Below are 24,644 nucleotides of genomic sequence, written 5' to 3'. Positions count from 1 at the left end.
GGCCAGCCACTATCTCCCAGCCTAGTACACTTAGAATCATAGAATAGCAGGGTTGGAAGGGGCCTACAAGGCCATGGAGTCCAACCCCCTGCTCAATGCAGGAATCCACCCTAAAGCACCCCTGACAGATGGTTGTCCAGCTGCCTCTTGAATGCCTCTAGTGAGGGTAACATAGGATGCAAACTGCGCATGTTACCCATAGCTCCACACAGGAAGGGTCGAAGAAAAATGTTGAAGATAAACAAAACATCCCTCCAGCAATCCTCACGTATAGAAAATGCCAGTAGTGTGTTATTTCCATGTTTAACATGGAAAGTGTGGGTGCATCTCGGAGCCCTGGCCTCATTAGGGGATTGAACCAGATGACCATGGAGGTCCTTTCCAGCTCTAGAATTACGTGTGCGGACAAGAACGAAGACTGTCAACTTGCATACCGCAGACCCAGCGGAGTCTGCAATGGTGTTTATGTAGCACTACAGCCATTAGTGGGGAGGGTATTCTGTGGTGTGTGTGTGCGCGCACATATCATTCCCCCAAACTCTCAAATCAGTGGCTGCTCATTGATCTTCTTAGCACTACATTAACCATTGGTGGGGGGGGGGCAGCACTCCGTGTATGGTCAAAGACACTCCATTAAATATACAGCCACTGGTCACCTTTTAAGGAGTGAATATGGCCATCCTAGCCATTAGAGTTTGATAACACTGGGCTGGCGAACAGCATAATTTTGTCCCACGGAGCTGTTCTTCTAGGCTAAGTAGAGTCCTGTCTTGTTGACTTAGATTCCACTTGTTTCTTAGAAGATTCGTGAGCCCTCCCTTTGCCTTGGGTTCCCAGGGTACCGGGTGTTTGTCCTCTTTGCCAGGTGGCCCCGCTGATACTTCTCTGGCTTTTGGCCAGAACAGAGTTTAGACTGGCCACCAGAACAACATGTTCTGTGAATGGTGGGGAGCTTGTTGGAGCGTGGGTCCTGTTTCTGCAGTGTTTACCCTGGATTCTGAAAAAAGCCTGGGAGTTGGATACAGGACCAGTTTCCAAGGTGTAGCCATAAATAGATATATTGGTGGGCGGGAATAGGACTCGTGTGTGTATATATATGTGTGTGTGTGTGTGTTGAAATGATGTCGAGTTCAGAGGGGAATAGACCAGGCATTGGGTATGGAGAAAAGAGAGACAAGGATCTGAAAATCTCAGTCACAAACTTGCTGTTGAATAGGCAATATGGGTTTTACTCAGATTGGCAGCTCTTGAGGGATAAATCTTTTTTTTTAAAGTTCGTAGTCCTCATGGCGGTGGACAAATCCTTGGACGCAAATGGGCATCGTCTTCTAAAGGCTTAGAAATGAAACACTGCCCTGTTGGGTTAGGGCTTTCCAATACAGTAGAGCAGCCTTCTTCAACCTGGGGCGCTCCAGATGTGTTGGACTGCATCTCCCAGAAAGCCCCAGCCTGGCTGGGGCATTCTGGGAGTTGTAGTCCAACACATCTGGAGCGCCCCAGGTTGAGGAAGGCTGCAGTAGAGGAACGGTCTATAGAAAGGTGCCACGGCAAACCTATTCAGAAATGCAAGCAGTATAATCAGAATTCAAAACGCCCAGTGCATTTCGGGATGCAAACAGCTCTTTTGTCAGGGGAATTACGTATATTTAGAAGATACCGTTTATGGAAGAGGGAAGCAAGGAAAATAGCCTCTGCTGCATCTCAAAGAATGTACCTTCTAAATATACACCATTCCCCTGACGAAGGGCTGGTGTACAGGTGGGGAGGGGGTGGCTGGTGCTAAGAAGAGCGCCTTGGGGCATGGCTGTGGCAAGTCCTGGCCCCATGTCAACTCCAGCGCCATCTTGCGTGGTCCAGTGGAGGTGCAGAGCTAGGGAGGAGGATCAGAGGCCCGGGATTCCTTGGGAGGAAGCAGGGCCTAACAAGGAGAAGAGGAGCGCTTTTGCAGCACGCTCAGCCGGGGAATGTTTCCGAGGAGATTCAGCCAACACCAGCCGCTCACTCTTGTTTGTGGAAAATGAAATCTTTGCATTCCAGGCTGAGGCTATTAATATCAGCACTTGGCTGGTTGGGTAAAACAGCCGGCATCTTTCTCCATGCCTCCTTCCCTGGCCGCACCCACGGCGGAGGCCAAGATGGTAGCAGGAGGTCCCCTTCACTGCAGTCTATCCGAATTGGGTCTGTTTTGCCCAAAGCCCGTGAAAAGTTTGGCTATTGGTGTGTGTGTGTGGCTTCCTTCCTCTTCAAAGGTATCCAATCTCATGTCCACAGTGGGTATATTTTGAACAAGGGCTCCCTAGAACTTGCCCACAGAACCTAATTTGAAAGAAAGGATGTGTTTTATTTATTTGGGGTGCCATGAAGAACTGGCATGCAGCTCCAGTTAGCTGATCCTTTTCCAGGCACCCAAGGGGTCCCAAATACGTACTAGCCAGTCTCTGCTTATCCATGAAGAGCAGTCGACGCGGTGCAGTGGAACAAGCACATGAGTTTGGGTTGGGGAGATCCATGTTCAGTTCACAGCTTAGCCGTGAGACTCACTGGGCGAACTTGAGCCTTGTCTCTTTCGCTGTGTCCCATCTGACTTCTCAAGGTTCTTATGAAGATGGAAAGAAGCCTGGAAGGGCGGGACGGATGAATGAATGAGACTCTCCCAGGGAACACGCTACATCTAATTCAAGACTGCAGCACAGCACCAAGAGGGTAGCCTGCAATTCTGTGCAGCTGCAAAATCTCAGCATCTTTTGATCAGTTGTTTGTTTTTAAGCAGAGCAATTTTCTAGCTCTTGAGTCTAGAAAGGTAGGCTTGGACATGTGGAGCTGTGGCCGGTAGAATATGAGATTTCCTGGTGCTCAAAAGGATGGGATTCGGTGTCCTGCCTACCTCCTTCTTTCCTCGGCTTGTTGTATGTTTATGCTGCAGTTGAGGCTTGACTGAAACGTTTCACTTGTGTATCATTCTGTTTGGGAATGATAAAGAACAGTCAGCCCCACTTGATAAACGTTTTTTGCACATACAAGCCTAGATTTTGGGCCATTGAAGAGGACCTTCTGGTCGAGATGCGTGTGGCCATTAGAAAAAGAGCACTTTTTATCAAATCATTGGATGTTCAATTTAGAAATACAAGTGCTCTTACGTGAAAATATCATCAATTTTAATTCATTTGCCTTGTATTAAATTTTGTACTTTTTATGGTCCTTAGCTTTGTTTTTGTCAACAGAATACATTAAGCAACATACACATAAATGTAATGTGCAGATTAATGCTTTTCTTGGCCCAGAACTTTGGAGCATTTTCTTTAGTGTAGAGCATGTTCAATTTTGTTGAGTGGTAGCATGATTTGTGTGTGTGTGTGTGTGTGTTTGTTTGTTTGTGTTTGTGTGTGTAGCACTTATACTCTACCTTTTTCCCCTCCAAGGAACCCAATCCTTCTCTCCATGTTATCCTCACAACAACAACCCTGTGAGGTAGGCTGGGCTGAGAGTCTATGACTGGCCCAAAGTCACCCAGTGGGTTTCCATGGCCGAGTGGGAACTAGAACCCGGATCTCCTGACTCACAGTCCAACACTTTAGCCACTACACCACACTGTCTGTCTTTCTTTCTCTCTCTTTCTCAATTTCCAAGTTCAGACTCTGGCATGGCTGCATACGGCAGGCCTAGAGAAAACAGAGCTCTGGACCTGGCACTTAGAAAGCAACAGACTGGATCAAAAGTGGGGAACCTCAGGTCCAGGTGCCAAATCTGGCCCTCTGGGCTTTACTCTTCTGCCCCCTCCCCCAGTTTTGTCGCCATTCTAAAAAGTTGAACTGCCTCTCCTAAGTCCTAGTGACTGGCGGGAAGAGCTTTACAGTACAATATGCCTGGGGGGGTCTTTGTCTATTTGGCCCCTCCCCCTTAGCCTTTGGCCCCGTCCACCCCTGGAATGTCTCCCACCTCACCCGTGAGAACTTCTCCCAAGTGGCGTCCAGCCCTCCGAATGAAAGAGGTTTCCTTCTCCTGGGCCAGAGGGTGTGACTAGTTTTATCTCTCTCTGCGCTGCCCCACTCTAGGAAATGCAAACAGAAGTGGGGAGGGGGGTCATTCAGCGGAGAGAGCCTCCTGTCTACGCAGATCCATTTTCCAGTTAAGGAAGTGGGTGCAGGTGATAGGAGAGCCCTCCTGCCCTGCGTCCTGAAAGGCCGTTGCAAATCCCAAGTAAACAGGGTTCTGCAAGATGGACTGGTGTATTGATTATGTACATCTCCATACGGTACGACTGTCCCTCTCTAAAGATCCTAGGATCTTTTCTCCCTTCTCAGAGGACCCCGGAGTCTGAGTCTGATCTCCCACCGTGTCAGTTCACTTGGTGTTTTGTCTTTGGGAGAGGCCTCAAGATGTCCCAAATTCTTATTCCGCGTCTCCTCCATCCGATACACCCACGTTGCTGTCGCTCGTCGCCTGAACCAGTTTTATACTGCGTGGTCCCTTTGACTGCAAATCCGAACCCTGTTATTAAAGGCAGATGAAATCTAGCAGAAGCTGCTGCCTTCAATTCTGACGTCTTTTGTGCTGGAAGCAGCAAAGTAGCGCAGCTGCATATTCTTGGCATGGGAAGAGACATCAAAGACTCCGGTCCAAATCCTCTCCCTACTCCCCACCCCCAGCTACCGCTTGATAGAGACTGCAGGTCTCCTGCAATGGTTATTTTTTGGCTCATGTAGCATCTTGCAGCACATCTGGTGTTCGGCATGGAATGGGGGGGGGAGGGGATCCCGGGGAATCTGAGTTTTTTTGTTTTTTTAAAGCAGGTTATTCCCTCTGCATTTTTGGTGGATGTAAATGCTGCTCACACTCCATCATTGTAACAGGGACATGGGCTGATTTGCACATAGCCCTAAACCATGATTTGACTCTGCGTGAAAGAGCCTTGTGTTTGTGTACTTTCCCCCTTCCCTCACTTGCTCCGCTTTTGTTACTGCTCCTCTGCTACAGCCCATCATTTGCCTTCATGTCTGAACTAGAGTTGCCCCAGCGAGAGTCCCGCCCAGCTAGTTGTAATGCCCGATCCAGGTCAAACCACGGTTTGCTGTGGCATCTTAACCAGCAACACTGATTTGCACTTGCCCTCCAAACTGTGGCTTACAATCTTGATTTGAAGACCAAGCGCAAACCACGGTTTGCTAGTTCAGCTGTAACAGCAAACCGTGGTTTGCCTTTTGGTCAGGCTGGGATATGCTACAACTGCAGGGACTGTGGCTTTAGTTTCGGGTCTTGTCCATCTCCTCGCATGGTGTGTCCCAGTTTGCCCTGCCCCCAGAGTGCCATCTCATAGGTGGAACGCAGACAGACATTTCAAGCCCTGACAACTTCTAGCTTTTGTCAGAAGAACATTTTTGCATTTGCAGCTGGTGCAAAGTATATCCAAACAAGCCCAGCACAGCTACTGCAGGTCGTGCTAAAAGAGTGATCTACAAAGCAGGAAGTTCCTAATTCGAACCTGACTCCTACTGTCAACCTATCTCAGTTTCATCCTACCCCACAGTGTTCCCTCCTCTGCAACGTGGTTGATAATAATACTGACTCGCCTTTCAACGGGGTGGGAACCCTTTCTGGTCTCATGTCTTTCCTCCACCATCCCGGCTGATCACTGTTTGCCTGCTTGAACAAGGAAAAAGACTGAGATCTGTTTCTCTTCTCCAACTTTCCTCCCTGCCCCCCATGGCTAGTCAGCTGGGCAATGGGGAAAAGGCAGTGGGGCGCTCCAGGGCTCTGCCAGCCACACAGCGAGTGCCCAAACCCCTGGGTGCCCACATATGCCTTACAGGGTTGTTGTAAGGATTACAGCTAGATAATGCATAAGCGTTTTCAACCCGTGAAAGCATTATATGAATGCTGTTGCTAGTATTATTATTAGCATTAGCATTATTATTAACAACTGCACAGCCGGAGGGGGGTAAGCTTCTTGACTGGGCTGAGCTGGGGTCGCCTTCAAGGGAGCGACCCAGTGACAAGCAGCACCTGTGGCCAACCCACTGCCTTCGTGCCCAGGAAACACTACACAGAGCTGGCGGGGGGAATGATGGGAGTTGTAGTCCCACGCACCTGGAGGGCACCCGGTTGGAGAGGGCTGACCTAGGGCATCATCTCATCAACCCAGCTGCCCAATAACAGAAGATTCGTGTTTCCATCCCCATCAGGGAGGCTGCCCAGCCTCGAAACCCGCCATGCCAAGGGAATTCATTCTCCGGCTTCCCTGAGCGGCTTGTTTCTGAGCGGCGGCAATCCTCTTACCGTTAGGAAGCTTTTCTTGATGTTTACCTTAAATCCGCTTCCCTTTCAGGTTCTCCCCCCCTTTCCTCCCCTTTCTCCCCCCCCCCCCAGTTGGCATCACATTTTCAGGCACTGGCTTGGCCCAGGAGTCGAACAAATATTGCAGACTTCCCAGGGACCTCTGTTTGTTTCCAATCCCACTCGGTAGTTTAAAACCCATGAGGGGTTTGTGGCATTCTTTCTGAAATGATTATCTAGGGCAGTGGTTCTCAACCTTCCTAATGCCGCGACCCTTTAATACAGTTCCTCATGTTGTGGTGACCCCCAACCATAAAATTATTTTCGTTCTTCTCTACACGATCCATTGTCATGGGATGGTTTGCTAATGAAAATAATACATAACAATAGCTTTAATAATACAAATGATGATACATGACATCGTTCAGTCAATACAGTTTCCTAAGACCATCGGAAATATGTGTTTTCCGATGGTCTTAGGCGACCCCTGTGAAAGGGTCATTCGACCCCCAAAGGGGTCCCGACCCACAGGTTGAGAACCGCTGATCTAGGGGCACAATCCCCTGTAGGACTTCCTCCCCTATCTAAACATGCGCAGGATTGCCCTCTAAATCTTTTTCTGGGCTATCTTTAAGGGTGGGAACGCATTCCGCTGTTGTTCCTAGGCAGGGCTCAGAAGTTGCCTGCTTCAGTCCTTGTCAATGTTTCAGGGCACGGAAGAGACCGTGGCCCAATAGCAGGTTCCTCTACAGTACTGTGAAAGGAACACAAGGTGTTGAGTTTGGGAAGCGAGTGCGATTTGGTGTGGGGTGCTTTTCCTTCCCCCCCCCCCCCCCCGGATGGAGAGGAAGCCGCCTTGTGTTTATGAAGGAGGGGAAAGCTGGAGCTCCTTTGTAGCGAGAGTCTTCTGTCTCTTCCAGGCCTGCATAGATGAGAACATGGAGGTGGTTGAATTTCTGGTGGCAAACGGAGCCGACGTGAACCAGGCTGACAACGAAGGTTGGACTCCGCTGCACGTTGCCGCTTCCTGTGGCTACATGGAGATTGCACAGTGAGTTCAGGGGTGGGTGGGGAGGACTTCCCCAGACAAGGCCCTGTTCACAGGTGACGGCAGACCTCCCCAGCCTTGGTGATGCTCTCCGGATGTTTTGGACAACAATTCCTGGGATTCCAAACCATTGGCTATGCTGCCTGGTGCTGATGGGTGTTAAAGTCCCAAACATCTGGAGGGCAGGTGGTTGGGGAAGGCTGGGTAGCTGCATTGGCATTGCAACAGATGTGCCTTTTGCCTAAAGCTATGAGACCAGGCACCTACTGAGTGGCAATTGCAAAGCCTGCAGCCTCCCAAGCACCCCAGTTGCCGACGGAGCCACTCAGAGCAGCGGCCCTGGATTTCCCACACCGGTATGCTCTGGCCGCTGTTGACACTTTTTCTGTTTCACGCAGAGCGAGGGAGTTACTGGGTACCACCAGCAGTAATCGCTTTGCCTGCAATTTCTCTCGCTTTCTCCTCTAAGAGAGAGCCTGGTGAGGTTTGCAGCAGCCAGAGCTCCCCGGTCTGTTTCACAAGGCAACTGGGGCTCCCTGGCTGTGCTTTCTCTCTTCCAACTCTCTTCCAAGTGGCAGGGGACAGGCCAAGCAAAGGTGGGGCAGTGGGGCTGGAGCCTAGGGGTCTTAAGCAGCACCGCAGAGCTTGCCTAGGCCCGGCCCGGTCATATGCAGTTCTCCTAAAAAGCTCTGAAATGTGGGAGTGCCACACAGCTGAATTGCTGAAAGCTCCAGATTGAAGTATGATGGACAAGGAAGATTGGAGGAGCTGTACTTGTCCTGAGCAGCACCTATCATCTCCGAAATTAGTGCTGAAGGCAATATCGAGTGGGCTGGGGCTGCCAAAGACCCAGCTCTTCCGGATTCTACCGCCTCCACCAAATTGACTTGCCCCAGACCTTCGCTGGCATTTCATAGAATGATAAAATAGTAGAGTTGGAAGGGGCCTACAAGGCCATCAAGTCCAACCCCCTACTCAATGCAGGAATCCACCTTAAAGCATCCCTGACAGATGGTTGTCCAGCTGCCTCTTGAAGGCCTCTAGGGTGGGAGGGGCCACAACCTCCCTAGGTAACTGGTTCCATTGCCGTACTGCTCTAACCGTCAGGAAGTTTTTCCTGATGTCCAGCCGGAATCTGGCTTCCTGTAACTTGAGCCCGTTATTCCGTGTCCTGCACTCTGGGAGGATCGAGAAGAGATCCTGGCCCTCCTCTATGTGACAACCTTTCAAGTATTTGAAGAGAGCTATCATGTCTCCCCTCAATCTTCTCTTCTCCAGGCTAAACATGCCCAGTTCTTTCAGTCTCTCCTCATAGGACTTTGTTTCCAGACCCCTAATCTTCCTCATTGCCCTCCTCTGAACACGCTCCATGCTTCAGTCCTGCCACCATCTCTAATTTGCCCTCTGTTTTGTAAATTGAGGAGAAGTTCCCGTCTTCATCCAAGAAATGGCATCGGGGGATTTGAACCTTAATTGGGGAAGGCTGTTCTGTTTAGGGAGAGAGTCCTGTTTGAAGAGGAAAGATCCTGGCTGCAAGGAGCAAATGGGGGGTGGAAGTGGGCAGGGGTTTTAGAGGCCAAGGAAATGCGTAGTAAGAAATGTTTTTGTCTTAAGAAATGTTTTTTGTAAGCCACCTCGAGAGCCTATTTGGCTAAGGAAAAAGGAAAGGAACCTCTCGTGCAAGCACTGACTCTTGGAGGGACGCCAGCTTTCGCTGACGTTTTCTTGGCAGGCCTTATAGCGGGGTGGTTTGCCGTTGCCTTCCCCGGCCGTTATTACCTTTCCCCCCGCTAACTGGGTACTCATTTTACCGACCTCGGGAGGATGGAAGGCTGAGTCGACCCGAGCCGGCTGCCTGAAACCAGCTTCCGCTGGGATCGAACTCAGGCCGTGGGGAGCGTTTCAGCTGCAGAAACTGCTGCTTTACCGCTCTGTGCCACACGAGGCTCTATATTTGGCTAAAGGGCGGGATAAAAGTACTATAATAAATAAATAATAGTAGGCTGCACCTTGTCTGGGAACCTGAGAAAGTGCGCAGCCTCTAAAAATTTCAGCGCTCGGTGCTTGTACGTGGCAGGTGGCTTAGCCAAATTAAGCATGGCAGGAAGTGAGGTCTGATAACCCCTGTTGGTAGGCCTGCTTAGTCTAATCCAGGATGGCAGAGGAGGGGTTTTACTCTGTACAGCACCATGTACACTGATGGTGCTATATAAATAAATAATAATAATAAAGAATAACAGGGAGGCCTGATGTCAGGCTAGATGGGCCCATGAATCTGACCCTGGGCTTCACTGTCTGGCCCAGATACCTCTTGGACCATGGTGCCAGCATTGCCGCTGTGAACAGTGACGGGGACGTGCCACTGGACATTGCCGAAGCTGACAACATGGAGGCCTTACTGCGTTCGGAAATTGGGAAGAGAGGTAAGGCGAGAGCTCAGGCGGCCGCGGTGAGCTTCGGCCTCAGCGAACGCGTCCATGTGACATCCAGCGCCCTGTTCCTCTGCAACCAATGGGCTGTTTGGGGTTTGCTAGGCCTCTCCTGCCACCCCTCAGGGCTGCTTCATTTGCCTCCCTCCACCCACCCTCGTTGGTTCTGGTGCTACAGGAACATTGCAGGATCATCTTTGAATGTTTTGACAAAAAGTACTAATGTATCCACATCCTGGTTTAGGCCAAGGGGTTGTAATGGATGGCCCGTTACCCTCTTTCCAATTCGGATTATTCTGCTGGTAAAATAAAAGGCTGACTTCCAAAATACTAGAAAATGTCCCTGTCCTCGGTCACCAAAGTTGAATTTTTAAAAAAAAGTTTTAAAAAATTTACCAAAGTGATTTGCATGAATTCTGCAAATGTGCATACAATAGCTTATTGTGTATAATTTATTCTCTATCTAAACCAGCCTTCCTCAACCTGGGGCGCTCCAGATGTGTTGGACTGCATCTCCCAGAATGCCCTGGAGTTGTAGTCCATCACATCTGGAGCGCCCCAGGTTGAGGAAGGCTGATCTAAACCCACTGAAACTCAAGGAGCTATGCAGGGTGCATGTACGATCCAACAATGGAATCGCCCATCTCTTCCTCAGGAGACATTTTAGGGCTTTTCTTCAAAACAGTAATGTAAACAAACTTTTATTTTGGGAAGAAAAATAACTTTCCAATTATATAGTCACAGACCATTTAGAACACAGGATAATCCACTAAGCAAAATACATAATACCAACAAGCAAAACAAAAGACCAGTTAATGATACAGCAGCTATTTAAAACATTTAAAACCTAAAAATCATCAGCCATTTATGAGTCTGAAGAATAGCCTTGCAAGTCTTAATGGAGAATAATTTTTTTGCAACAACCTCTGTTACATATTTATTAGTATCGGCCACATACCAGACGGAGGACCTTCCGGGGAATTTGTTTAAGATAGGTACAATACATCTTATTCTCTCATCTCTATTAAAGTTGCAAAAAAGCAATGTAGGAAGTAGCGTTTTAGAAGGATCCAGTTGCTAGGATTTCACAGTACAATTAGGGAAGCTGTATTTAGGTATGTATGTATGATTTGCTGCATTTTTAACCCTGCTTTTCAATTACTGATCGTCAGCTAATGTAGTTCACATGAGAGAGAGAGAGAGAGAGAGAGAAGGGTCCTGTCACCAGGCTTACAAACCAAAAAGACAAGACCCACAAAAGGGAGTGGAGAGGAAAGGAAGAGACGGGAGATCAGTTTTCAAGGCCAGAACAGGGCAATGAGCTCTAAGAGGGCGTTTAAATGTATTTCCGGCCAGGCTGATCTTCTTTTGTGGGTGTTCTTGTGTGAATGAGGCGCTTGTTCCTTCGGCCCAGTGCTTTCCTTCCCCCTCATTCTACAATCCCAGGGGCAACTGTGACCACAGCCATTCAGATTTCTACACCTCCCGTTCTCCACTCTCCCACCCCCATGCCCCCCAGTGACATTTTTTCTCTCCTTTCAGGGGTAGATGTGGAGGGAGCCAAGCGAGAGGAGGAGGAGGTGATGCTCCGCGATGCGCGCCAATGGCTGAATGCCAGCAAAATATCTGATGAGCCACATCCCAAAACCGGGGCCACTGCCCTGCACGTCGCAGCTGCCAAAGGCTACGTCGAGGTCATGAGGTGAGGGCTGGTACTGTGGCCCATTCCCAGACATTCACTGAGCCATTCCGAGGGTCACCTGCACCCCCCTCCCCAACATCGCACCCTTTGGTAAATCACCCTTTATAACGGGAAGCAGGGTCCTATAATCTCTCTTCCAATTCAATCTAGACTGAGGTATGATGTCGAGGGCCCTCAAAGCGCCGAGGTGCCGGAAACAGCAGCCAGCTCACACCACAGAGAGTCTTATTTGCCTCAACGGGTTTAGGAACTAGCCTTACCCACCTCCCAGATCCATTCGCCCAGCCCAGGATCGTTAATTGCATTGCTATTTCCAGACTTCTTTCTCTGCATGTTTAGTGTGTTTGGGGGCTGGTTTCCCAGACTCCGTCCTTGCCAAACACCCCTCAAGTGCAGGCGGGGGGGGGGGGCGTAGGGAAAAGTGTAGGTCAAGCAGAAGGTCATCCCCCACTCTGGCTACCTTTCAGTGGCTTGGAGCAAAGGCGAAAATCCCGATGTCCTTTGACCATCTAGATCAGTGGTTCCCAATTGGTGGTCCGTGGACCCCAGGGGGTCTGCATAACCCACCCAGGGGGTCCTTGGCACCATTCACATATTCACCATTCATTTCTGGAGTCCACTGATGACGGATTCCTACCAGAAGTAAAATATAACATCACTGAGCACCTGCGTGATTTAGTGACTAGCTTCAGAGATTACTTCCCTGCACCTAATCCTGAAAACTCATGGATAAGGAATCCTTTTGAATGTGGTGATGTACAACTAACAACTCTATCTGCGGAAGAGCAAGATGCACTTGTTGACGTGACTTGTGATAGCTCATTGAAATCATTTTTCAAAGAATATAGACTGGACCAATTCTGGATGAAGGTTTTTCCTGATTATAAGAAGTTAGGTGAAAAAGCGTTGAAACATCTAGTTCCCTTTTGTTCCACATATCTTTGTGAACAAACATTTTCAACATTTTGTTATATGAAGAACAAGCATAGAAATCGGCTCAGTGTTGATCCAGATTTGAGATTAAAAGTAGGAAATATTGAACCGGATGTGGAAAGGATTATTTGGGACAAAAAGAGGCATGATTTCTCCCATCACATTTAGTTTTAGTAGCTGCTAGACATGTCATAATTTGTTCAATTGTAAACTAGACGTTAGTAAAATTAAATTCGTCTTTATATTCCTAACTAAATCATTGTCACTTTTGCGTGGTAATATCACAAATATCACAACTTTTATGGTCTGTTTTTTAGTATACCTAAAATCCTTTGCTTATTAGGGGCTACCCCTTATTTTCTCCAAAAAATTGCTTTGCACAGGTAACTACCATAGAGATAACAAATTTTTCAAAAGGAGGGGGTCCATGGCTTGGCATTGAAAAACAAGGGGTCTGCAGTACTTAGCTAATTGGGAACCACTGATCTAGGTCTCTTCCTCAAAACGAAAAAGAAGGGACCCCAGGAGTTCCAGCAAACCTCACCCACACTGGTTCTCCAACTCACTCTGTTTCCTTTGCCTCCAAAAGAATGTGAGGTCCCAATTCCCATCCCTGCCTGTCTTTGCCTGCTGTGAGAATCCCCAGACTCATGGCTCAGAGTCTGTGCATACTTCACAAGAATTCAGTAGGCAGCTCTGTCGGAACCTGCTCCGTAACCCAAAGATGGGCAGAATCTAGGTCTCTGGATGTTTCGGACTTCAACTCCCAGAAGCCTCTGCCAGTGTAGCCAAAGGTCAGGAATGCTGGGAGTTGAAGCCGAAAACATCTGGAGATCTGCTTTCTGCCTACCCCTGCTCTAATCCATTAGACGCTGCCTTTCCTCTCTCTTGAGCCACGTTCACCCTGCTGCAGCCCAGTTCCTTTCTCCTGGAAGCACCCGGTGCCCTGACGCTGCCTTCCCTTACTCCCTCGTAGGCTACTCTTGCAAGCTGGCTACGACCCCAATGTCCAGGACAAAGATGGCTGGGCTCCCCTGCATGCAGCAGCCCATTGGGGAGTGGAGGAGGCCTGCCGCCTTCTGGCCGAGCACTTCTGCAACATGGAGGCCCTCAACAATGTGGTGAGAGCAAAAGATGTGGTGGGTGGCAGAAATGCTCTGGCATCTCTGGCAGAGAATGGTGGGGGGAGGCCTCCCCTTTGCCTGCGGCTTTGGAATGACCCTGCCAGGGGTCCAGATGGGCCAATGGTCCTACTCTGTATAAGGCAGCGTCATATGTTCATAGCCATTGTGCTTAGGGAATAGGGAAAGGAGGGCTGTCACTCGGTGAGTGGAATCTTAGGGCACAATCCTACGCCTGTTTAGAGAGAGAGAAAAGGTCCTACCACTCCCAGCATGCCCCGTGCTGGCTGGGGTATGTTGGGAGTGGTAGGACCTTTTCTTTCTCTAAACATGCATAGGATTGCGCCTTTCATGGATTAATCAAATTATATTCAATCAATTCGTTAATGGCTTGCATCTGTATACAATTGCATACGATTAAAGCTATCGTTTTGCAAGGGAAAGCAGCACACGTTGCTTTTAAACGGGTTGCTTATACGTCGCAGGAAGTCCCATCTTAGGAGAGACCTTCCCTCCTGCAGGAGGTGGAAGGAAGGATGCCTCTTCTGAAACACTTCCTGCTATCTGCCGGGCCAGCTGGAAGTCGCGGTCCCAATACATCTGGAAGGCTGTTAATTAACACACACAGAGCTTGCCTGATTGGAGACGCTTTTTTAGATGAGTTAAACAGTTCTTTTAATAGATTAGTCTACTTCAGTTACAGGTTGCAACCCTAAACAAAATCCCCAGGATCAAAAGAGATTCGGGATGTGGGGGGGATGATGGGAATCTGAAACTGCTGCCTGGAGCCACAGATAGAAGCTCATAGATCTTGTAAAAAGGGTAGAGGAAGCTCAGAGATCTGGAGTGGGGGACCCCTGGGCTGAAACAGTTTGGTGATGGTGCATGGCAGAGGCGAATATCTTGAATACGGCCATAGGTGTGTGTGTCCTTCGTTTATTTTTGTAGGGGTGGGTTCCCCCCTTCCCTTCTCATTTTCCCTGCACTCCAGATCATTCTGAGCGAGAGCTACCCCCACAGATAGTTTACTCCTCCTTGTTCAAAACAGCAGCTGCTGGAGTCTGATGAGCTGCAGTTAGTGGGTGGGGAACCATGAAGGCCCAGGGAAGCCCTTGGCATTGCTTTCCTCAGGGGCTGGATGGGTTTAGAGGCAGGAGTGTTGGCGGTTCAAAAGACGTGTGACCACACCAAAGGGAACGCGCTGTGCCCGTTGCCGATCCCACCTTCTATATCCTTCAGAGCAATAGAGCTTTGATGGGCCCTCTCTCAGCCCACCTGTTTCCTCCCCACCCTAGGGCCAGCGTCCCTGTGATCTTGCAGATGAGGATACTTTGGCCCTGCTTGAAGAACTGCAGCGCAAGCAAAATGACGTGAGTGACTTTTTCTTATTCCCCTGGCATGGTAGAGAAGATATTTGTGATGTACTCTTCCATCTATGCGGAAAGCCTGTGGCTCCCGGAGGCCTCGCTCATCTCCCTTCTGTGCGGCCTCTTCAGACCTTGTAGGTGCCAGTTTAGGAAGGCGGGTTGAGGGAGATGCTGCTTTGGGGCAAGCTAGACACAGGGCCTCTTCAGTGGTAGCCCCCCATTTGTGGAACTCCATCTTCAGGGATATACAGCTGCCCCATCTTTGAAGACCCGTCTGCTTCAAATTGCTTTTAGCTGCTTTTATTGAGTACTTGTGCTTAGCCCTGGGTTTTTATAGATTTTCCCCCCTGCTGGTTTCAGATTTGTTTTTAATGGTTTAATTAATTTTAGGTGTTGCTTGGCTGGGCTGGAGATGTTAAATTATGGTATCGTATTGAAATGGTATCGTATTGAAATTGCAAGTTACAGTTTTTATATTTTTGTGTGAGCTGCCTTGAGAGTTTTTTTTTTATTTTTGCCCTGACAGACATCCTAAAACTATATAAAATAAACGTACTCCTAGGACTCGTATCCCCAAATAGAAGCTTGCGCTGTGAAATGCCCATGCGCCAACATTGCTACTGCGCATTAGATTAAAGCCTCTCCTACAGAAGGGTATCAGTGTCTGTATGTGTGTGTGCACTTCAAACGTCTAACATGTCAAAACTGGATATACAGAAAGTGTTCGTGCACCAAAAGAATTGCCCTCTGACTTTTCTTTAATTGGAGATCTGTCGTGGTTCCCGGTGCGGGTGGAGGGGGGTGGGGGAGACCATCAGAAATTAAGCAAGTAGTGATCAGGGGAAGGTGATTTTCTCGGGGTGGCATCAGGCTCTGAGTTCCAATTCCCAGGGCGCCTCACCCGGCACCTAGCCTGAAGCGTTTTCGGCGCCTGACTTGTTCTCGCCCAAGCGTTTAATGATTAGTTGTCGTTTACAGCTGTCTGAGGCTTTATTTATGATTACTGTCTTAACCGCTACTTTGTATTTTGGGGGGGTAGAGGTGATTGTGTTTTAATTTGTTACATTTCAGGGGTGTGTTGTTATGCATTTTAAATCATCGTTATAAGCCACACTGGGGATTTTTTAATTAATTAGGGGGCATAAATTTCTTTAAATAGCCTTATGCTAAAATACACACGCGCACACCGTAATTCAGTGCCAAGAAAAGTTAATTTCTGTGGGCTGTGTGTGTGTGTGTGTTATGCAAATCAAGCAGCAGCCTGCATTTGCCTTGTGTAATTGTTTCCGCTGATCGTGGAGGCAGGGGAGAGGATTTCGTCTCCCTGTTTGCAGGCTCTTCTTGGTTGTCTTTTCTTTAAAACAAATCAAAACGCTGGAGAGGGGGAGCGCTCAGTCCTGGCTGTGCTTCTTATATTCCCTTTTTGACATGGTGTTCCAGCAGCCAAAGGACAGCAAGCATAGAGAAATTGCGGTGACCCCCTGCCCCGTCCCAGGGTATGGGGGTCAGGGAGGGAGGCCAGCTTGCCTGTCAACTTAATTTGAGCTTGGCCAGCCTAGGGCTGCGTTTGCTGGAACTGCAGGGTGGGCCTCCCTGAGGCGACTGTGGCAAGAGGAAGGAAGGCCACACGCCTGCCTCTCTTCATCCGCTCCTGGCGTAAGCTTCGGCGGGGATGAGAGAGGCTTGGTCCCTGAGGGAAGGAAAGTAGCAAAGGCCTCCTTCCCACCTGTCAGTTTAATGCTTTTCCCAGCTATGCATTGAAGCCAGGTCGGCCTCGAGGTCCTTTGGAAAAAGCCTCAGGAGTTCCCTCGTTCTCTCTCTTTCTCTCTTTCCTCACACCCTCTCTCGTTTGACTGTGGGAGTTTTCCTATGAGAACCAGTTTTGAGAGAGCCGAGCTGAGAGGGGAGTAACCGCCCGGCAACCCATGATGAAAGGGCCGTTCACCTAGGCTGCATGTGAAACCGCCCAAACGATGGAAGGGCCTGAAGCTCCTTTCCTGTGAGGGAAGGTCTGGGGGGGCTAAAGGGTTTAAAGAGGGGGGGGGAGATGACTGCGTAGGAGGGACATGGGAAGTCTTTGTAAAAATCCTCTATCGTGTGGAGAAAGTGGATAGAGAGGAGTTTGGGGTTGTTTTTCTCCCTCATAATATCTAGAACTCTGAGCCGCCCCCGATGAAATTAAGGGGCAAGAGATTCAGATTCTTGATACCTCACATAATTCAGAGTGCAATCCTATGCATGTTTGGCTGAAAAAAACGTCCTACAACTGTAGGACTTCTTTCTTTATCTAAACACGCCTGGCATCGCGCCCTCAGGGAATTCGTAGTTCACAAGATGTGGGGATGGCCACTCCGCTGGGTGGCTTTTAAAGAGAATTCCTCCGCTTCATGGAGGGATGAATCTAGCAATGGCTGCAAGTCAAGGTGGCTAAATGCTGCTGGTCAGGAGAGGGGGCGAATATTGCCTTCCCGTCCTCTTGATGGCTATGGGGCAGCACAGAAATGTAATTAACAAATTGGGGGGATGCTCAGAAGCCCCTCGCTGGCCAGGTGTGGGAAACAGGATGGTGTCCTAGATGTGCTCATGGTGCCCCCTTGACTACCTGTGAGGAGGCCTTCTCTCCTTCCAGCACGGCAAGGCCCGGTGTGAACGTTCGTTCTGCCCCTTCTCAGCTGTGCTTGAAGCCACTTATAAATGCCAACGGTGGGCATGTCAGTGCCATTCTTTCCAAGAGGCTCGCTGCCCCCTTAAACTCATCCACATCAGTACGGTTCCCCCCGCAGCTCCTTCAGTTCAGCTTTCAGCCACTCTACACTTCTCCACTTTGGGTCAGTCCTGCGAAGACAGCGGCAGCTGTCACACAATGCTCTGGTCCCAGTTATTTCTGTGCAGAAGGCAGATGCGTCATCCCTACCCACTCGCCCTGGTAAAATCTGTTCTTCTCTGTGAGGGTTGCATCGCCATTCCTTTATTTATTTATTTATTTATTTATTTATTTATTTATTTATTCGTTTATTTTATTTATTGCATATATATCCTGCCTTTTCCCTCTTGCAAGGGACCCAAGGCAGCATACATAATCCTCCTCCTCTCCATTTCTATCCTCACAACAACAACCCTGTGAGGTGGGTTGGTCTGAGAGGCTGTGACTGGCCCAAAGTCACCCAGTGAGCTTCCGTGGCCGAGTGGGGACTAGAACCCGGATCTCCCGACTCTCAGTCTGACACTCTAGCCACTATGCCACACTGGCTTATCCAAGGGTAATGAGAGTTTGACCCTCTTCTCTCTGTCTCTCCATCAGCTACGCAGCAAGAAGGAGGCGCACCTGAGGCAGGCTTTGATTGACACCAACTTGGAGCAGCCTTCATCCTACACGGCCAAGCACCGAAGGTGAGTTGGGGGGGGGGAGCGCATGATGATGAGATTCCTGACCATGTTAGGAAATGCCAGCTCTCTAGTCCTAAAATCCCCAGCCACATGTTATGATTTCCCAAGAGAAGCCATAGGCTCTCGCCCTTAATCTAGGATGCAGCAAGCGGTTCAGCACTACGTTACGTAGTATGGAATCACACACACACACACACTTTGCCTTCTCCACCGAATGTAAGTTGCAGGACAGGTTTGGAAAGAAGTCTTTATTTGGCGTACAGCAAGTTTGACAACCACTTTGCAACAGAGATGTTTACTGTTGCAAATTGCAGATGTCAGGTTGGGCTACCCAACTGTTTGTGGTTACAGATCAAGCCTGTACAAATTACAAGTGTCTGCCGTCCCATAAACATTGGCATGAAAGGAAACCCTCCTATTAGCAGGAGGCATCAGTTCACTCACATGAAACCGCCTTCATTGGGTGGATTGTTAAGAGACATCACTGGAGGCAAGCTCAGATTTTGCTGCCAGCTCGTGCATGTTCGGACATGGAAACACCTTGCCAGCTCATATCGCCATGGATAAAATTTAAGTGTGTGAGAGAGAGAGGCAGTGTATGTGGGTGTGCCCCCCATGTGCCACACTGAGCTGTATGTGAGATGCTATTGGCACATGCATGGTATTTCCAGGATCAGGCACATGTGAACGAGCCCTTGGGATCCTATTGGCTGTCAGCATCTTTAATGGTGTGAAAGCAAAATTTCAGCACAAGTTGCATGTTGTTCCAGGGACAAGTCGTGTGAGCACAGCCGGTCTACAAGCACTCCCATCTTTAGGGAGATTGTCACGGGGTCACACCCAGGCTTAAACCAGTTTAGCAGAAGATGCGAACGGAGATACATAGCCCCAATAAACCCTGCCTGTCTCCATGGAGAGTAGCTTGAATCTGATGGGGAACTGAGTGGTTGTATGAGGGATGGGATTGCTCAAGGTGCTCAGACCCAGCGAAATTCTCCAGACTTCCTTTCAAAGCTCGGTTTGGTTCACTCTGATTCTTGTTTGCAACCTGGTTTCCCACCCACCCCGTTCATTCGAAAGGGGAAAGTCTGCACTCCCCCCCCCCCCCCCATTGGCTAAAGCATGAAAATGTAATGTTTTAAAAGTGCACATCTTTTGAACACAAATGCAAGTTCAGGGATTGTGGACGTTTTCGGTGAATATGCAACTTCCCTTTGAATTCAGGGTGGCAAATGGGACATTTTCGAGTAATTTATGAACTGAAACAAAATTCTCATACGCTCCCGGGGTTGTTGGCATTCCTGAAATTTGCAGCCCCTGCAGTGAACTTCTCCACACACATCCTGGCTTGGCCTGGGTGGGCCTTTAGTTGTCTTTGTTACGGGTGAGTGTGAGGGGCTGAGTGAGTTGGCTGTTTCCCCCCACTATAGTCTTCTCTTTTCTCCTCCTCCTCCTCCTCCTCCTCCGTCTGTCTCTCCTAGGAGTTCTGTATGCCGCATGAGCAGCAAGGAGAAGATCTCTGTCCAGGACCAATCGAAGGAACGCAAGACTTTGGGCACCATCGCTGTCGGCGAGGAGGAGTCCAGTTCAGCCTCAGAGGGGGAGGAGACCCCAAATTCCAATGGTAGGCAGAGCTCTGTGGTGGGCTGAGGCCTTCACTTGATCCAGAGCGGAGGACCCGGCATGATGCATTAGATCGGACGTCCTCAATGTGGCATCCTCCAGATGTGCTGGACTACAACCCCCCAACGTCCCCAGCCAGCACTCCACATGGGGACTCCTGGCTGGGTGTGATGGGTGTTGTAGTCCAAGCCACCTGGAGGGCCCGCCATGTTGGGAAAGGCTGGATTAGATGCTAACTGGTTCCTGCTCCCCCTACAGAGGTGAAGACGAGTCCAGCAACAGACAGCAGTGCGGTGAATGGCGTGGCTGTGACTCCCGTCAGTCCGCTGTCCCCCAGTCCCACGGGGCAGAAGGTGAGGCTTAGCGTATCCATGGTGGCACGATGCCTCGGTCTTCCAGAAGTGAAAAGGGAAAGCAGGTGGTGGCAAGAAGCCCCCCCCCTTACGCGCACACACACCTTCCCCTGTTACCCCAGTTGCCCCTTTCATGGTGTAGGCCTCAGCGCAAAAACTACGCCGTCTGGCTTCCCATTGAAATCCCAACTTCTGCACACTCTCCCAAACCAGCCTTTGTCTGAGCTTAAGAGTGGAGGGCAGCAAGTCCTTGCATCTTTTTTTGCGAGAGAGTTTCAGCCGCGTCTTCATTCTTGGGGTCACTCGCACCGGCAGACATGGGGCCCAGAGGCCTTGTGTGTGCCCTCATACCCAAATCTTCCCTGCCGTTCGTTTTAGGCTGTGGCCTGGTCTGTACATGCAACACAATACAGTGGTAAAGTGGACCGTACCACGTCAGACTGCATTTTCGAGCCTCTTTCTGGAGCAACTCCCCAAAATTAAAAAAGAACGAGAGCAGGAGGGAGTGGGTGTGGGCAAAACCTTTCTCCCTGCTGTGCTTGTGTTTTCTAGTTGCAGAAATATTTTTTCTTTAACCTGAGTGTGCATTTGAATATGGTACCTTCACCGGCAGTTTGACATGGTGCAACCCTTTCAGCCACCTCTACTAATTCCCCCCTCGTTCTATTGCATCTCTGGATCAGGCCTCAATATCTCCGCTTATCCATCTTGATTAGTCCTAACATTAACCGCTTGGCAAGGATTCTCTTGGGAGGAGGAAGACTGGAGGCTGCTGCGTTTGTACTGGGGGCAGGCTGCCGTCAGAGCCAGAAATCCTACTTTATGTGGAAGAGGGCTTTAAATACAGGGGCAGCGGTGAGCCATGAGACCTCAGTCCTATACTTGGTGTAGCTCAACTCTTAAGGTCCATCTTCACCTTAGAGGTGTCTTCTTTTCTCCCCCCTCCCCTCCCCCAAATTGGCTATTCACTGATCCTTGCACAATTCCTCCCCCTCTGCTGCATGTGCTGAGTTCATTTTATAACTCTTCCTTCATCTTGCATGCTTGATTAACCAGTTGTTTCTTGCATCTTTCCCCGGGGGTGGGCAGGTTGATCTTTGTCCTGTTTTGGGATGTTGGCATAGGAGAGTCTGGAGTTGGCACTGTGGAGGGAGACTTCCCGAAACAGGCTGAGGTGGTCCTGCTGGTCAGCCGTTATACAGTTTGCATGATCAAAACAAGCCACTGTGGCTTAAATAAGCCATGGCGGGCTGCGACCTGTACAGGGTGGGATTTGCATATTCAGCGCCCAGCTGGGCTTGTTGTGTCATGTGAACCCAGGGACCATGAGAGTTATGCAACCCTCACGGAACTCATGGTCTCTTGTGTAACCCTTGCATAACCCATGGCCCCCGAGTTCACATGACACAAGCCGCGACTGGGCATTGATTATTCAAAATGGCTGTCAGTACACACTGACACCTATTGTAGCTTAAATAAGCCATGGTGGGCTGCTTGATTGTGCAAACCAGCCCTCTGACTCCATTCTGATGCCTGGTTGGCCAACCTTTCTGATGCATGACATTTCTGTATTGTGTGAAATACTTTGGATGTTTTTGTTTTTTTCCTATCTTCTTTTCCGCCTTTGCCTTCCATCCATTGCTGCCTGCACCACTGCCACGGCCGCCTCCTCCTCCTCCTCGGTTTCTTTTCCCACCCAACTGCTCCAGCCGCAGTTTGCCTTCATCACCCCCGTGCTGCCCATCCCCAGCCCTCTGGGGCCGTCCATGTGGAGGCAAAGTTTGCGCAAAACAGGGATCATTCTGGTGCCCCAGAAGGGACAAAAAGCCACAGTGAGTGTCCCATGATGCTGTGAGAGAAGGAGGAAGGACATGTCGTTGTGGGTCTGCATTAATTATCCCCTTCCCCCCCCCCCCCCCCATTAATGGCCCAGTGAGATCAAAGGTTTAAAACCCATTCAACTGAAATTGAGCTATCTCTTACTGGGTGAGTCACTGACTTTGAGTTTAGAGCAGGGGGTAAGCAAACTGATGTTTTGGACTACAACTCTCATAAACTCTGACTGTTGCCATGGCAACTCTCCTAATCCCTGACCGTTGGCCACACAACTCTCATAATCCCTGACCATTGGCCATGCTGGCTGAGCTTTATAGGAGTTGTAGTCCAAAACATCTGGGCGCCAGCTTTGCCTACCCCTAGTTTAGAGTTAGTTTAATCAATTTTATGCTTTAGGGTGGATTCCTGCATTGAGCAGGGGGTTAGACTTGATGGCCTTATTGGCCCCTTCCAACTCTACTATTCTATGATTTTATGAAATTGCCAGGATGACCTGGCTGTACTCCTGATTATCTGCTCTTGGCTGATTCACCTTTCTGATATTTTGGCGCTCCCAATCCCAGCTGCCATATTTCCTAAGGCAGCTTCAGTTGTTAGAAACAGCACCCATGTTCCCCAGCAACTGCTGCACACAGGCTTACTGCCTCGGATACTGGAGGTAGCACATAACCATCAGGACTAGCGGCCATTGATAGCCTTCTCCTCCAGGAATTTATCCAACCCCTTTTGTCCATGCATGTGTCCGCCTGAGTGGATTGGGGGAGCCTAGCAGCCACGATGGAAGTTTCCTGGGAAGGAGGTGGTGGAATGTATTACTCAAAAGGGCCACGGGCCAAACATTCACAGCGGGGGAAGCCGATGCAAACCTCTCGAAGCCCTGCGACTTCCTGAGCCGGTTTCCATTCTGGAGAGGCCGCTTTCCAGCCCTGCTCTCACCTGCCGTGACCTCTGCTTTGACAACCTTCCAACATTCTGCAGCTAGGATGCATGATGGGAATCCCGGCAGCCCTGCTTGTCAAAAGCATCAGCTGCTTTTGTGTTGGAATGTCAGGTTGGCCGGGGCCCTGGGAGGGGGAGAGCAGAGGGGAGCACAGAGGGACTGGTGTGTATAGAGGTGGGAGGGGGAGGCCCTGGCGCTCTCGCTTCCCTCACCCCCCCCCTTTCCCCATGCTGCGTTTGGCCTTGGTGGGAAACAGCCACAGTCAGCTGCATCTTAGACAACCGTAGGTGAAATGTTGGTTGTTAACAATCGCAGGGAAAAGTGGTTCCCTTCCAACCCACATTCTAAGTGCATCATCTTGCAAGGGATGGGGGAAATTCTCCCCTAGTGTGCCTATGTATTTTAATAGATATTCTTCCAACTTCCTGGCAGATCTGGCTTGAGAGTGCAGGGAGGCTTCAGTGTTGCAGCCTTTCACCTGATGAGCCGGAAATCAGCCCTAGAAGCTACTTCAGTGCCAGGGCTTGATCTTGGAATATGTCAAGTAGGAATCACGTACTTCTGAGCATATACAGAGTAGGGTTGCGCACGGACACCACCAGCCCTGATTCGCTTTGGGAGCTGCCTCGGGGGTTCCAAATCAGCCCTGATTCGACTCAGTGCTTTGGATCCGGACACCCAAAGTGGGCTGGCCGTTGCGGGTTCCCAGGCACCCACCGAACAGCTGCTCGGTGGGTACCTGGCAAAGCCAGGTACGAGGCCAAAGAAGAGTTCACCTCCTCCATATCCAGAGCCCCTACCCACCCATGGCACTTCCCTGCATCCTCAATAAGAGCCGCGATTCTCAACGAAGGTAGGGGCTCTGGCATTTCCTAAGTCTAAGGTCTCAAACTACGGCGGCCATAAAGGGCCATTTTGGGACTTGAGAAATGCCAGAGCCCGCATCTTCATTGAAAATGGCGGCTCTCTTCAAGGACAGGCGGATCAGATAAGGCTGATAGGCGGGGGTCCACGGCTCACCATCGCTCCGAGTTGGGCTGAGTCGGCCAATAGCGTTTCGGACCGCCCCGGCCCGATCTGGGCCAAGGCAGACCGAAGCCGCCTGCTTCGGCTCAGATTTGGGGTTCCTGTCCGAAGCGACGGAGAGCTCTAATACAGAGTAATTTTCTCTGAGTAATCCATGGCAGGCTGCAGGCTCCAAACGATTGAGGTGGGATTTCTGGGGTGCTTGGCCTCTGTCAGATTTGACCTCTTCTCCACCCCACCCCACCCCACCCCACGACGCATTTGTTTCAGGAAACAGTGGGGAGTGCCTTTGCGTTTAAATCTGACACCCCATACGGGCAACCCCAGGAGGCTTGGCCCTTTCCAGGTTGGCTACGCAGCCCGACTGTGCGATCTTACAGAGCTACCTGTGCCCCGTGTCCTCTGCAGTGTTCTTTCTTCTTCAGAAAAATCTGGTTAGTTTAAATTAATTAATTGTTTGATTCGCTTCTATACTGCTTGACATCCCAAGATTTCCAAGCGGTTTACATAAAAACACCTTCAGTACAAAAATAAATAAATACCTTTAAAATGTTACAACAGAAGCCCTAGGCAGAGCAGCGCTAAGATCGATGACAAATCAGGGAAAGC

The 24,644-nt window shown here is 49.7% G+C and overlaps 1 protein-coding gene across 4 annotated transcripts in view; it reads left to right on the top strand.

Moving 5' to 3' along the window:
• PPP1R12C (protein phosphatase 1 regulatory subunit 12C) overlaps nucleotides 1-24,644 on the top strand; it is a 44,112-nt gene that overhangs the window by 5,677 nt on the left and 13,791 nt on the right. For all 4 annotated transcript variants that reach the window (XM_063138513.1, XM_063138512.1, XM_063138515.1 and 1 more), the window contains exons 2-9: nucleotides 7,191-7,321; nucleotides 9,623-9,741; nucleotides 11,290-11,449; nucleotides 13,359-13,503; nucleotides 14,799-14,873; nucleotides 18,172-18,260; nucleotides 19,739-19,881; nucleotides 20,139-20,233. In XM_063138513.1, coding sequence (XP_062994583.1) covers nucleotides 7,191-7,321; nucleotides 9,623-9,741; nucleotides 11,290-11,449; nucleotides 13,359-13,503; nucleotides 14,799-14,873; nucleotides 18,172-18,260; nucleotides 19,739-19,881; nucleotides 20,139-20,233 — 957 coding nt within the window. The remainder of the gene's footprint in view (nucleotides 1-7,190; nucleotides 7,322-9,622; nucleotides 9,742-11,289; nucleotides 11,450-13,358; nucleotides 13,504-14,798; nucleotides 14,874-18,171; nucleotides 18,261-19,738; nucleotides 19,882-20,138; nucleotides 20,234-24,644) is intronic.

The sequence above is a fragment of the Elgaria multicarinata genome, chromosome 11 (assembly GCF_023053635.1).
Source record: "Elgaria multicarinata webbii isolate HBS135686 ecotype San Diego chromosome 11, rElgMul1.1.pri, whole genome shotgun sequence".
Classification (NCBI taxonomy): Eukaryota; Metazoa; Chordata; class Lepidosauria; order Squamata; family Anguidae; genus Elgaria; species Elgaria multicarinata.
Note: the sequence above shows the minus strand (reverse complement) of the source record. Positions and strands in the feature narration are given on the sequence as shown.